Raw genomic sequence first — 14,795 nt, 5'->3', positions numbered from 1 at the left:
TAAATTGCCTAAAAATTCATTGACAATGTCTGTTAGTGTAATTCAGTTCCATTTGCTTCTGTATTTCTGACATGAGAAATGCTACAATTTCTGATTATGACATGCTTAATATTGTAAAATTTGTACATGTAGATCTTATTCATCTCATGGCAGAGTTTGACTAGATAGCCTTTTTTGTCTTGTCTGTACCTTGGTGACTTGAGAATCAATATCTTGCATTATAAAAATCCATACAATTTTCACTTTAAGGGTAGCTGATTTTGCAGTTGACTTTCATCTTGCCCAGATGGAGCTGAGAAGGACTGGGATGAGACTGGTTGCACCAGAGAAGGTAATATTCCAACCAGATGATGTACAGAAGCTGCCAACTCAGCCAGACTGTGAGCTACAGCCTCCAGTTGGGAACCTTGATTCTTAATGGCAATAGAGAGGGTACCTAGTTCCCCATGGAGACCTTTCATTGCATGGACCAAGTTCCCCAGGGCAGGTGGTGAACAACAACATCTTTGATCTTCCTTCCTTTGTTCTTGCTTTACAAGACAGTCTGGGGATGATTCACAGTGTTCAGAGTAGGTGACAGGTTTGGCAGATGTGACATTTGGACCTGATGTTTTGGTCAGGCCTGGTGTGGTTGAAATAAAGAAAAGAATCAGTGACTGTAGTGTACCTTTCCCATTATCCCAATACATCTGATCAGTAGCCAAGAGGACAATCCTTCCCAGCCTGGTACTTTCTAGATTTATTGCATATATTGGCTGGGAATTATGGGAACTAAAGTTCAGTCCTAACACTGATGCTCTCCAAGATACTGGGTTTGCAACTCCCAGAATGCTGATGGGGATTTCTAAGATCTCCCAATACATGTTGAAGGCATAAGGATAGGGCAGTCTGCTGTGCAGAAATAGAGATGACCTCAAAAAAGGGCCTTTTCCTAGCCTAAACAGTGAGGCTATCTTCAATACTTACTTGTTTTTCTTGCTTTGCCTTCTGAGTGGAATAAACTGTCCTCCAATTGCCCATTCATAGAAACTGTGTATGTTCCTGGACTTGGGTGCAGTTCATTTGAATTGAGAACATCATTGGAAATAAAGGTAGATTCTGTTGCAGTTGGAACAATGTTTTACAGGAATATGAAATGAGAGAAAATGAGATTTCAGAATCTTGCAAAAAGCAAACAAACAAAAATACCAGTATGTTTGGTTTCAGGAGGATGGCTGGGGTTTTCTAGAGACTCCTTTGCAATCATTAGCCTAACTTTTCTTTCTCTAAAGGGAAAGAGAAATGCTAGCAGCAGCAGCAGCAGTCTTGTGGTTCTTACTGTGAAAGGGGGAAAACAAGGTAGGTTCATATGTGGTTCTAAGCCATGTATTTACCCATTGCTTAACTATGATTTATTGATAAGCTACAATTTTCTGGGTTTATGAGAGCCAATAAGGTGTAGTGGTTAAAGGAATTGGGCTAAGATTGAAAAGGCATGAGTTCTAGCTCTGCCTTAGGCATGAAGCCAGCTGGGTGACTTTGGACTACTCACTCTCTCTCAGCCCCAGATAGAAGGCAATGGCAAACCACTTTTGAAAATGTTGCCAAGAAAACTGCAGGGATTTGTCCAGGTAGTTGCCAGGAATCAAGACTGATTCAAAAGTCTGTCTGTCTGTCTGTCTCTCTCTTGAATAGGTTGCCATTTTCTTCTAAATTCTTCTTTACTCATTTGATGCATGACCTTTGAACATTCCTAGATACAGTAACATTTTCTCTGATGTTTCCAAATTCTAATGTGATGGTCTCCTTTAGATTATCTATCATTCTATGGGGCCTGAGTTTTGGTACAACCTGTATATATGAATGTATGTGTGTGTATCTGTTATGTGGGGAGGGGAGGTTATACTACATGTTACACCATAATGGCTGGGTTTGAATAACACCAAGTCAAAATCAAACAAATCATATTACAATTTAGCATGAATTGTGAGCCCAATCATTGGGCTGTTGGGATAATAGTAACTGAGACAGGATTAGCTACTGCTGTTGTATTTTTGCTCCTTTTTTCCTCAGCCCCTTAGGCTGTCTTTTCCTTTAGGAAGGCAAAGAAGCTGATGTAAAGGAGGAGCTGCCACAAGTCAAATACCTATTATTTATTTTTCCTAATATTTTGTTCCAGGAGAAAAAGGAGAGAGCCAGTGGGCCATTACTGCTCCTCTTCTCCAACCCAACTATATGCCCTTCCTTTCTGGTAGCAAGAAAGACAAAGATAAGAATTACCAATGCTAAGAGGGAACCAGATAAAGATTCATTATCCATGGCACATCCAAATCTTAGGCCTTGCTCTGGGACTGTTTCTCACCTGTGGGCTCCACAGGATGGGAATCTGCATTTGATCCCTCCCAGTTTTCTTGATTTGAATTCTCTTCAGAATCTATGACTTTGGGGGTGGTTGTTTCCATGTGCTCTTCAGGTTGTAATTTTTGTGTGGTTATTGGCAGTTCCATCTCTTTTGTAACATCCAAACTCTTTGAGAATTGGAACAATTCATTTGTCATATAATCAGATGGTTTCTTAACTTTTTCAGGTGCCTGAACCCATGTGGCAGTGGTAATATATTGACTTCCAGTGAAGACGCCATTGAATTCTATGTTCTTTGTGGTTGGAGACACTTCAGTGTTGCTATCCCAATAGATGGGAGGCACCATCTCAGTAGCAGAGTGAATGGATTGTGCAAATGGGGGTGGTTCTGCTCCTGATGGCCTTTCTAACTCAATGTCTCTGTCAGATTCAATATCCCACATGGATAATGGTTTAAATTCTATGGATGAGGAAATGGGCATTTCCCCCCATTTTTGAAGTGGTGACCTGATCTTTGAAGAAATGGTTGATTCCATCTCCTGAACATGCTGTGGGTTCTCTGAATTGGATATTGTTTTATCTATGAGTCCAGGAGTTGTTGACTTCATTTCTCTTTTAGATTCTGCATGCCATATGATAGAGGTTGGCTGAAAATTTTCTGAGGAAGAGATCGACTCTTTTTTCCATTTGAGCGGAACCATTCTTGCTTTAGGGAAGTTGGTTGACACTTTTTCCTGCACATACTGCAATATTTTTGGACTAGGCTTTGCTTCAGCAATTTCTGAAGGATTTATTGGCTTTGACTTCTTTTCCAGTTCAGTTTTCATACTTGGTGTGGTTAGGAAAGGATCGTTGGTGTACCATTGATTGAGAGACTTTATCTCTGACTCATCTGGAAATTCCTGAATATTTGTGGTGGTCTCTGCTACATTCATCACATTTTGCAGCTCTGAATTGTTTGGAGATCCTAGGTCTTGTGTGGCAGAGATTGGTTCAGTTGCCTTTGAATTACCAGATGGCTTTTGGAATAACAGACGTTTCCACCTGCCTAAAATCAGAAAAGTTTTACTAGTGTCATAGATTTACCTGTACCCAACATGAAACTTTCAGCTATTTTATCTTCAAGAACTTTGCACTTTTGTATGTGTATGCATGTATGTATATAAGTATGTGTAAGTATGTATGTGTATGTGTATGCATGTGTATGCATGTGTATGCATGTGTGTGTGTGTGTGTGTGTGTGTGTATTCCTCTGAAATTCAGATTGGAACAATCAATTGCTGTTCTTTTCCCAGAATATTAACTAATTCTTGTCATTCTCAGAAACCAGGCAAATGTTATCATTAAACATGCCTGGATAGAAATAGGAAAGTTCCTCACCTGTGCAGATGACTGAAGCATCTTCATGATGGTTGCAGTTATGCTTCCCCCAAGGCTGAGAACGACAGCGCTGTATAGTAAACTCTCTCCCAGTGCAGTTGACATCATCCAACCAGATAGGTCCAGATCCTGGTCCATACCGAGCATTGCCAGGACTGAGAAGTGGAGCTCCACAGCCCAACTCACGGCACACAACAGCTGCATCCACCAAGTCCCAGCCATCATCACACACACTGCCCCACTGGCCTTTGTACAACACCTCCACCCGTCCAGCACAGGATTCAGGGCCATCTACAAGCCGCAGCTGCTGCTGGCCTGAGATACAGAGAGTAGAAAATGTTAAACAGAATTAAAGATCTTCCATCACAGAACTTTTGTCCTGGAGAACAGGATTTCCCATTGGTGTCTTTACTTATATCAGAAAAACTATGTAGTATTTCCAGATAGTTTGAAGCAATGGGAAAAAGAACCAGCTTGGTTCAGGGAGGAAGGATAGATAGAAATTTGGAGAAAAATTTCCATATCTTTGCATACTTTATTTACTATGCCTTGGATATAAATTATTTATGATTGTTGCAGCCAATGTCCACCCACTCCCACTGCTCTGAAGCCTAGTGGATCAAACATAATGAGGAAACATGCCCACATCTTGCTTCATATCTCTAATAAGAGGTCTCTGTTCTTCAGACATACAGTACAAGCATACTTGGTTGGAACCATTATATGAAATCTGAATACCATGCTATTTCAATTCATGTTTTCTGGAGTAGTTGAGATTAACATTTTGTGGGTATTTAGGAACAAACTAAATGTGACATGATAGAGCCATCACTGGCTCTCCTATAGAGATATCCAAACTGTTCCATGCATGATCTGTTCCCTGTTTCCTATGGGATAATTTAAAAATTCAAAATTTCCCAAGAAAATTGATAGCCTCTCCTCACCAGCCAGAGACAGATGTAGACAGGTTAGGAATACAGTGCAAACTTTCTGGTATCCATGAAGACTTTGGGCTTGAATTATTGGAGGAACAGAGAAGGCACATTGTGCTTTCCTTTTACTCTAGTTTTCCTTAACTACAAAGACTTACCTGGAACACTAACAGTAGTGCAGGACTGGCCAATGTGTTTCAACAGTATGGTGGACTTTCATTTCAAATGTGAATAGGAACTCAGTGCTTTTCCAGATAGGGCAGCAGTTCACTAAATGGAGTACAATGATACCTACCCATGTTACAAAGCTACTGTCACTGAGCACTACCTACTGCTTCACTGTACTATTTTGGGTAGATGGGGTTTCTCTTGCCCCAAATTGTCTGGCTAAAGCAAGTGCTTGCCAGGACCTGGCATGATTGCACAAACTTTATGACAGTGTTGTGGACATTTGCAGGGGTGGGGTGGGGGAAATGGGCTCTCCTCTGTATGTTTAATGGCTCTACATCCCCATCTGAGAGAGCCCTCAGTTTAAATACTCTTTCTAAATTGGTGCATGTGAGGAAGCATGTGAAATGCATTGTATTATAATATTTAAGCCAATTTCTCTCACCTTTTGCTTTAACAGTTATTAACATGGATACTTCCATGTACAGAACAAAAACTGCTCCTGGATGATTTACTGCATTCTTTCCTGACTTGGTGTCCTCCAATAGGCTAACTTGGCAGAATTTCCAACTAGCATAGCCGAAGGCCCTACGTTTCTACATATCACTAGGTTGGAGAAGGCTGGCCTGGGTTTTCATGATGGAAGCAGTCAACCATTTCTCCTTCCTACTCACCACTTTCTGAAAGACCTCCTTTGGGAATATTCTCTGTGTGTTCTTGACTAGTCACAGTTTCTTCCTGGTTTCTTGTAAGCTGAATAGGATGTGGAATGTTCTTTGGTGCCACAGACCAGGATCTTTGAGGAGCTAAGGTCCTTGTAAGCATGGCTGTATGCTCTTCTATCATGGCAAGGGGCATCTCACCTGTTGGGAAAAAAAGTCAATAGGTGACAGAGCTTTTGTTGCAATAGTAATTCCACAATCATTTAAAGCAAAAATAGTCTTATATAAACTTATTGCTTTTGTAGGGGATGAATATACAGGTGGCATTTTGAACTAGAAACTTTAATTAGCTTGATATGATGGATTCACCAAATAATCCTGGAAACAATTTGGTGAAATGCTAAGCAATCTTCCTCCATCTCCTGTCCTTCCCATGTGTTGGAGCCACAACTCTCTGAATTGCAAACCAGGATAGTCTCTTTAACCATGCCTGCTAGGATTTTGGGGGTTGCTGTCCCAGCATCTCTGGTGGGTGCCAGATTGTGAAATACTATGTTAGAAATTCCTAGTCCTTTGTTCCGTTGTGCCCACCTCCAAGAGCTAGAGTTTGCAACATGTCTTGGGAAGTGTAATCATTATACATGCCCTGTCATTCTCACCTGAACACACAGCCCCAGCGTCTTCACTGTGTCGGCAGTTGTTTGTCCCCCAGGGACTGGTGTGGCAGTCTGCCAACTTTGACTCTTCTCCTTGGCACTGCACATCATCTAGCCAGATGACACTGTTCCCCTCACCAAAGAAAGCACCACCTGGTGCCGCCAGAGCCTCCCCGCAGTCCAGCTCCCGGCATATAACAGCAACATCCAGAAGGTCCCACATGTCATCACACACTGTCCCCCACTGCCCCTCATGAAATACCTCTAGCCGGCCAGAACACTGACTTCTGCCACCCACAAGTCTCAGAGCATGGGTTTCTGGAGAGAAAAGAGAGGAATTTAAGACAGACTCTGGAAGAGCCCAAAGTATCTTAGGAAGATAAGTTTCCCACATATAAAATTCTAAAAGTAAAGGTAATGTCTCCCTTACATCAAGCTTGAATCTCCCTTATATCAAGCTTGAAGTCTAGGAATACACATCTATAAATTTAGAATATATTTTTTCCTAAGGGGAAAAAAACAATTTTCTCTAAATCATACCCTGATTTTTTGTTTGTTTTCTGCAGAAAATTCTTTTATATCATGTGGTTTGCCACTAACTCTCCTCCTTACATGCACCAAAATTTTAAGTTTACACATTATTTTTAAGGTAAATGACTTAGATCAAAATCAGTTGTGTAAAGCTGAACTTCCCTAAAGTGGAGGCAGGATTTTCCCACCTCCCCAATGATCCTTAACCCTAACCTGAAGATTGGTAACTTTCTGCATGAACAATGGAAGTGTGAATTCTAGAGATGCACTCACCCTCAGTAGGTGTAGGTGACACAAGTGGTCTTGTGGTTGTTACTGGCTCCATTTTGCCCTTCTTGAAAGTTGTGTAGGCAGGAATGGCTGTAAAAAGAGGGAAGCGTTGTTCTGTGAAGAGACAAGTGGGAAGGATTGTTGGTTTTGTTGGTTCAGAAGGCACAGAAAGCTATAAAACTCAGCCCCATATTTATTTATGTATTAATTTATTTAAAACATTTGTACAGCTGCCCATCTTAAAACCAAACTCCAGGCAGCCTATACCCAGCAATAAAAGCCATATATACAACTAAAACAAAAACAATAAAACCAAAAAAGGAAAAACAGAAAAACCTGATGCCACAACCACACATCTTCCCACTATGGCCTCACCCTATCTTAGAACCTGGGGGAAGAGCCAGGTCTTAAGTGCTTTCTGGAAGATTAAAAGGATGGGAGCCTTTCGGATCTCCAGGCGGAGGGTGTTCTATAAGGCAGGGGTGCAATGCGTGCTTCTAAGGACCCACAAGGTGACAATGCTTAAGAGGAGGGACCTGGAGCATGCTTACCCTATCTGCTCTGGTGGGATTGGCAGATACCCTCAGGGAGAGGCAGTCTCACAGATTTTTCTTGGACACAGTAGTAGTGAAGGGCTAACCTTGCATTCAGCTCCTTACACCAGGTCACACTTAGTAAAAAGCTCAACTTTGAGAGAAGATTCAGCCAATTATTTATTACTTAAGAAGTCTTAAGGTGAAGGAAAGATGAAGAGGTGAGATTCTCCACTAAAAGGGAATTCCAGGAATGTCCCCAAACTAGTGCTAATAGTGGAAAGACCCAATTATCCCCAAAATGCTTCCTTTGTAACTTAAACATTTCTTCCTGTTGCCTGAATATTGGCATATACTTGAAACAGATTTGGTAGCTACTTTAAGCAAGACTGTATAGAGGGTATCTCTGTGTGATAATCAGTTCACCTGGAACAGCCAGCTATGTGGAGAAGCAAACATTTGGACCTCTATAAAGAAAGAGTAAAAGTATTAATAGTCTCAAGAACTGACATGCAGTTGCTCCTTCTGAAGGATATGGAGAATGTTTTCTGTGTCTAAATAGTTGGATCTGGAATAGAAGTTGGTTTTCAAGAGACATCATGAAATACCTTATTGCTTCATGGATAAATCAGTTTCCTGGTGAAATGCCAGTGCTGGAACCACCATTTCCTAATCTCAGGTGGGATTCGGGTAATGCTGAGAATTGTATTGAATCAGTGTTGAGTTGGGCAGCCTTATAAATCTAAATTATAAATAAATAAATGTGCTCCGTACTTACTCCCCATTTTATAAATAGGTTTTGATCATGACTTTGATGTTCACATGAAAACCTGAGTATAATAAATCAAGCAGAAAACAATACCCTAATCAAGGAACTACCAAAGAGAAAACCACACCACCATCAAAACTGGCAGGGCAAGCTACTGTATATAAAAAGGGAGCAAACCTCACATTCACTTGTATTGATGACATTACCTAGTTGGGTAATGAAATGTCTGCAGGCAAATAACCAGGCTCAGCACCAAGGACTCCACAATAAATTATTTCTCAACTTCTTAAACAAGCATCTTGTGAAAACAGTTGGTGGTAACAAGAGCCCAACCTGAGCAGATGGCACTGGCATCTTCCTCATGGGTGCAGACGTGTTTGCGAAAGCCAAGGTGGTGGCAGGAAAGCAGGTGCCTCTCAGTACCCACACAGTGTACTTCATTCAGCCAGATGGAACCAGCTCCTTCACCAAACCAGGCTCCATGAGGTGCTGAAAGGGCTTGCCCACAATTTAGTTCTCGGCACACAACAGCAACATCACGCAGGTCCCAGTCGTCATCACACACTGTCCCCCATTCACCTTTGTAGAAAACCTCCACCCGTCCTGCACAAAGGTTAGGTCCTCCAGACAGACGTATCTGAAATGTGCCTAGAGAGAGAGAGAGAGAGAGAGAGAGATCCACAAGGACACACAAAGCTGTTTTCTCTCTTTGCTTTAAACAACACACTCTGAATTTTGATAAATTATCTTGATACCCACAACTCTGAAATCTGTCCTGAACTTATATAAATCAGTTTTCATCATTCAGATTTCATCAGTTATTTGCTTTACATGATTTCTCTTCAAAATCAAAACCAAAAGATTCAAACAATTATTTTTTTTAAAGAAACACATGTCATATACAAACTGGTAAAATCAGTAATACAAGTGTATACCCTGCTATACTTAAGCAACATCATGGGGAGCACAGTATACAAGTATCTGGGCCATTATGTTCTATATTTCATTACTCAAGTCAACCCATCATTTGATTAGTTCATCTTGGAAGCATTCTAAATCACCATGACAGAGTATAGCATACAATGAACTAATCTAGTTCACTCTAGCTTATCAAATCAAATCAAATCTTTATTACAGTCATAGACCAGCATACCACTCTGGTTTATATGTAAAATGCAAGACAAGGAAGTGCAACAAAAGTTGGCCTTGTTCCATGACAACAAACAAATTTGGCCTTTTAATTCCCTACTCTTCTGAGGCTTTCCCAGCTAATTTTCTGTATTACTGAAAATTCTGAGATTCCCTTGAATTTCCTGATATTGCCCTCTTGTGGCTGGCATCATTGTAATTGCATAAAGTTCCATATTTGAAGAAGGGACTTGAATATTAATATGGTGGTGGATATAGAGGATGGATTGTCAGTCTCAAATTGATTAGGGCAAGAAGTGAGATGGACAAGTTTTCCTTGGTTTTACCTGTGACGTGAAGTTTCAAGAAGATAACTGCAAAAACAAAGCAAGATAGGAATGAAAGCCGGTACTCCTTATATTCTGGTTTTTATTTAAATGAATGCAACCTTTTCAAGCCCTGGAAGTTCGGGAAGAAATTCTATTTTAGAGAGACAGAAACAGTTGTAAATAATATTTAAAGGAAAAGGTAAAGTTTATTTCTAGTCAAGCTCATCTGGTGTCTTTATTGACATACCTATGCAATTTTCTTGGCAACAGCATGGAAGTGGTGTGCCATTGTTACAGCACATTTTTTTCAACTTCTGAGCCTAGTTTACAGCCTTGGTATACAATAAATATTACCATATTAATAACTTTTCTAACTTTCAATACGTTATATCCTAGGACAGTTTATGTTTCCCTAGTTCTGATTTAATTTGTATATATTAAGCACAGCTTGCTTAACAATTGCTTATTGAATAAGCCACAGTTTCTGCTGTAAAACATACTAAGCCATAAATAGTGGTTTATGAGTCACAATGGCTGAGTTTACAACACTAAGCCATAATATTGAATTTGCTTGATTTTGCATGAAGTATGAATCCAGCCAATATTCCTTTTTCCGGCTTAGCTTGCTGTTACTAAACCTTTTTCCTGAAAGACTCTACCATTATCAGTACTTAAGTACTTGGCATTTTATTCTAAACAAGACTGTTTCCCAGGGGATTACTCCGTACAACATCATGCAGTATACTAGGGGCACATCGGAAACTTTATGGCATTGACTTCTGATAATTTCATCAGCTGATGAAATAGCTAGGACTGGGTCTACCATTGTGCAGATAAGGAACCCATCTCAGATAATGGATGTTAACAAAGTGGCGTATCCCAGGTATTATGGTTGACATTGGACCTTCTAAGGATATTTTCTGTTTTTTTGTGCATTACTATACATATTTTGACCTGCCAGTATTGAGGTTAAGATTCAACTAATACTCTGAAGCTTCTATATGTGGAAGCAGAAGCTATGCCACCTTTGCTTCAGACAGAAAACTATCCTAGGTCAGTCCTGGATCTAGTCCAGACCCATTTTTTTTCCCCTTCCTGGGGTAACTCAAAGTCTGGTTATAATAAATGTATTAGCTGCAGAACAGGTCTTTCATTCAATAGCTGCAAATCACATGGTCCTGTACAACATGTTCTTCACATTCTCCTCTTCAACATTTCAAATGTAAATTCATAGAACAATTATTTTCTTACTCATGACTCCGCAGATCTTCAAATCAAAACCCATTCAAATTTGGTAGTCTTAGTTAACCCTATTTCAATTGTTGCCACTGTCAATCACAGTTCCATCACATCAATCCTGCAAAATTAGCTGACTTAGAACTTAAAGCAGTGAACTTGAAGTATCCAACCGTGATGATGAACTCTTTCTGAAATACCAGCACAAAATCGGACCAGAGAAAAAAATAAAGGCTTTATTCTCTCAACAGATGAGAAAGATCTGCAAAAAGCCCCCCACAATTCTTTCCCAAATATGATAAGATTTAAGATGAATGGACATTAAAAAAAAAAAAAAACAGCATAATTTTCTATGTCTGGATGTTCTCTTTTATGTGTTTTTTGGAACAAATTCATAATGGATTTCTGCCCATTTTTTTGCTGTCTGAGGAGATGGCAGGAATGTCTGTTAAAATTTACCTAGGTCCCTATGAGCTCTTTACATTTTAATCCTTTCCTCTGGATTTCTGGAATCAAATATCCAGGGACTGAATATATTGATTATTATGCATGAACAACTAGATGGACACAAAATTGCTCTCTCTCTTCCATCCTCTCTTGTCATATAACATGCTTTCTAAACTGTTGCAAAATGGCTTTGAACTACAATAAGTACAGCCAAGTCTGTTAAGAGTGCTGACATCTTGTGATCTGTTTAAAAATAAACCAGAATCAATTTATTTTAACTCCCTAACTTCATAGACCTGAAGAGGCTATTGCAGAATAAATGAATGGAAAATGTAGCAGCAGAAGTCTTCAGCAGTGTTCATGTGAGGCTAGAATATGGGTGAAAGTACAGTCAGTGATGTGAAATAGGAATATTAACATATGTTTCCTGAGTGAAATGTTGATGGCACTTTTGCATTGATTCATGAGAAGGATTCCTTTCTGTGCCATTCTCTGCAGCAGTGGGTCAGACCCATGCAACCTCATCTCCACTCTTCCCCATAACTCTAATGGGAGTCACAGGCTTTCTGATAGAAATGTTAAGCCCCCTCCCAGCGGACAAATTTGCTCCCCCAAGGAAAATAAGGGTAGCAGTCATAAAGGAGGCACTACTCACCCAGAAAGGACAAGGTGGACTGCATGGTGTGAATGGCAGGATCGGTGACTTGCCTGATTGCAAAGGCAAGTCAGAGGCAATTTTATTAAAGACAGAAGACCCAGGCAGTGAGTCAGCCAGGCTGAAAAGAAAGTAGGAAACACCCCTGCTTTGTTCTGGGTCATGTAACTTCCAATCTGCAGCCTGGGAAGAAGAGAGCCAGACCAAGGAGGAGAAATTCCCACTAGACCAAGCCTGGCCTGAGAGCCACATCTGAGACATTTCTCTAAGACTTTTCAAGAGAACCATTCTGCTACTCACATTTGTGCAGCTGTATGTAGAGCATTCTGGTGGAGGAGACCTAAGATGGATTGTTGTATTTGTCGGAGGAAAACTTTAAAACTCTTGTTGATTATGCAGCAATTATACTAAAGTGTTTAGCTTGCTTCTTTCAAACATTTTTTAAAACACAGCTGACCTGAAACACAGCTTCCAGTTAACTTATTAGGTGAATCATGGCCAGAAATACCCACAATCTTTCTGGGATGCCCTCTCACCATTTCTGCTTTCTCAAAACTTTTGCATTTTTAACAGTGGCACATAATGCTTTTTCCATGTATCTTCAACACAAGATTGCACTGAGATGTTCTTTCCTGCCATGCACCTATCTGCAGAAACGGTGTCAGATTAAGAAAATCCTTTTTCCATTGTCCCTATAATTTTAACCTTGACACCTCCCTATCTCCTGCCTAGGGTTCCTTTTTCCCCTTCTATATTGTTGAACTTTATTTTCCATAGCATTCAATTTAATCTCAATTTCCCATTGAGCTCTACAACTTTAAACCTATCTAAAATAGAAAGTAGTAGTTTTGTAGTTCTAATGTTCAAGTCTATTAATTACATTTTTTTCCGATACAATTTTTAAATATTTTTAACCCAAGTGTTTTTTTTTAATGAATTGCTTTGTTATTTGTTGCATAATGCTTGTCTCTTATTTTATAAAGTTATGCTTCTGCTAAACTGTCTTTTTATTATGGCATATACACCATCCAGGGATTCTTTGTGGATGGAAGATGATTTAATACGTACATAGATTAGATGACTCACAAGGTACCAAGATCAAACTATATGATACAGGAGATCCATGATAAGCTCCTAATAACCAATGATAAGTTGAATGTTTTTTGTCCCCATAAGACAAAAAACTAGGAAGCAAAATGTTTTCATGGTACAAATGGAACTGAATTAAGAATTAAAATTCACCTTCCTCCTTTTTTTCATACAAATTGGTGGGAGAGGAGGCTGGGAGTTATATGACCTGCTATGTTCATGTTATCTGGTTTTCATAATCTAATTTTATAACTATTACCAGTGGGCATCTGGGAACTTCCTTAATTTGCTCATCTTTAAAATGGATAAGAATTTACATAGATGTTGGAAATTGCATCATCTCTTTGCACCTACGAGCCTTTTCACTACTATGGGAAATGGGAAGGTTCCTCAAACAGTCCCTGTGTCTGTCCCTCACTTGGCCTATTGTTACTGAAATGAGTGTCCATATTTAAGAGACAAAGGAATCTCTCTCCCCCCCAATATAATTAAAAGTAAGGTCTACATATTTCTACAAACATAATGAATGCCTGTTAATTGAGCTAAGTCGATATTCTGCATCCAAGACAAGTATATTATGAACATTTTTCTTTTTGAATGGGACCTACATGATTTAATTAGTATGTTTTAGCAGTGTGCATATGCTCAGGAGCACATTCTCTAACAAGGATTCCTGCTAAATTCAGATCTTCAAGAATAGTGAACTGATGACTTTCTCATTCAGCTGAACTAAAAAGGAGAGGTCATGTAAACTATCTTCAGGCCAAGCTCTTTTGAAGAAGGGTGGAATATGACCAAGTGGGGGGAAGCAATTTTTAAAGCAATCTATGGATTTTGGAGCTTTGGGAGATGCCTCTGCTTTATAATATAACAAATTTGGACTCTTGTTAACTCTACTGCACTAAATGAAGGCTGATGCTCAAGGGTAGCACACCAGCAGAGCATAAGCCAAAACTATCCAGAGAGAGAGGAAACAGGAATCACACCCTCCATCCCAACCAGGACAGCATGAGAATAACAAAGCAGCTGGTATGTTCTTTCACCTGGAAAAAGTAGAACAGGATGAGATTTGGGGTATAAAACAGTGGAGACATTGCCTGAAACACAAAAATATACTTTTTAAGGGAGAAAGGGTTGTTTTTTGGCCAGCCTGGAAGATCTATGCTGTTTCTAATTTGCAGGATGCAGACACCTGCACAGTGAAACTTCCAGCTATCCGAGCAATTCCAGAGTTCTGGCACAATAGCTAGTAGCCATGGCAATGCAGCACTGTATAGTTCAACATTCCAGGCTAATTTAGAACAGTGGCTGGTGATTAGAAGAAGAGATGGTTAAAGATGAGGACAATAAAATCCAGACACTAGCACTGTTGCTAGGATCTTTCAGTATTGTATTGGTGTACACAGACATGGATTTTCAGCCACAATACTAACATAAGCTTGGCCCTTTGAACCTTGTATTTTAACAGCAGGCTTCAGCTGCACGACATGTGAGGTAAGTGTTTCTGGAGAAAATGGAAAGCGTTCATACAGTATTAGGCAATCAGAGCCAAAATTGTACATCGTTCACCATTAGTAGGAATAGCTGTCAAGCCAGAGAGAACTCCTTCTAGATAAACAAAACTGCCTTGGCTTAATCTTTTCAAGTCTAAGAGAATACCCTTGATTATT

The 14,795-nt window shown here is 39.8% G+C and overlaps 1 protein-coding gene across 3 annotated transcripts; it reads right to left on the bottom strand.

Moving 5' to 3' along the window:
- Nucleotides 1–36: 36 nt before the first annotated feature.
- Nucleotides 37–12,589, bottom strand: LOC103059110 (uncharacterized). 3 transcript variants are annotated; one of them, XM_088142888.1, is made up of 10 exons: nt 12,037–12,589; nt 9,717–9,743; nt 8,575–8,889; nt 6,943–7,029; nt 6,142–6,456; nt 5,495–5,683; nt 3,721–4,035; nt 2,342–3,388; nt 967–1,098; nt 37–622 (listed from the first exon to the last, which is right to left on the bottom strand). In XM_088142888.1, exons 1-10 carry the CDS (start codon nt 12,059–12,061, stop codon nt 240–242), a joined length of 2,835 nt encoding a protein of 944 aa, XP_087999014.1. In that variant the 5' UTR covers nt 12,062–12,589; the 3' UTR covers nt 37–239. The 3 variants fall into 3 exon arrangements, with proteins under 3 accessions (XP_087999014.1, XP_087999013.1, XP_087999015.1); XM_088142887.1 differs by having other exon boundaries at nt 6,943–7,053; nt 12,037–12,586; XM_088142889.1 differs by lacking the exon at nt 9,717–9,743 and having other exon boundaries at nt 6,943–7,053; nt 12,037–12,587.
- Nucleotides 12,590–14,795: the final 2,206 nt, after the last annotated feature.

This window comes from Python bivittatus, unplaced genomic scaffold, assembly GCF_059951505.1.
Source record: "Python bivittatus isolate LINGU-HERP-01145 unplaced genomic scaffold, Pbiv_v1 ctg000440_np1212, whole genome shotgun sequence".
Classification (NCBI taxonomy): domain Eukaryota; kingdom Metazoa; phylum Chordata; class Lepidosauria; order Squamata; family Pythonidae; genus Python; species Python bivittatus.
This window is presented reverse-complemented; position numbering and strand designations above follow the sequence as displayed.

Bases quoted from the DNA above. Each gene is read 5' to 3' on its own strand.
- LOC103059110 (XM_088142887.1), bottom strand. From the start codon at position 12,061: ATGCAGTCCACCTTGTCCTTTCTGG. The intron at 9,744-12,036 runs GTGAGTAGTGCC...TTGTTTTTGCAG, and splicing joins GTCCACCTTGTCCTTTCTGG to TTATCTTCTTGAAACTTCAC. The intron at 1,099-2,341 runs GTGAGAAACAGT...CAACTGCAACAG, and splicing joins CCATCCTGTGGAGCCCACAG to AATCTACCTTTATTTCCAAT.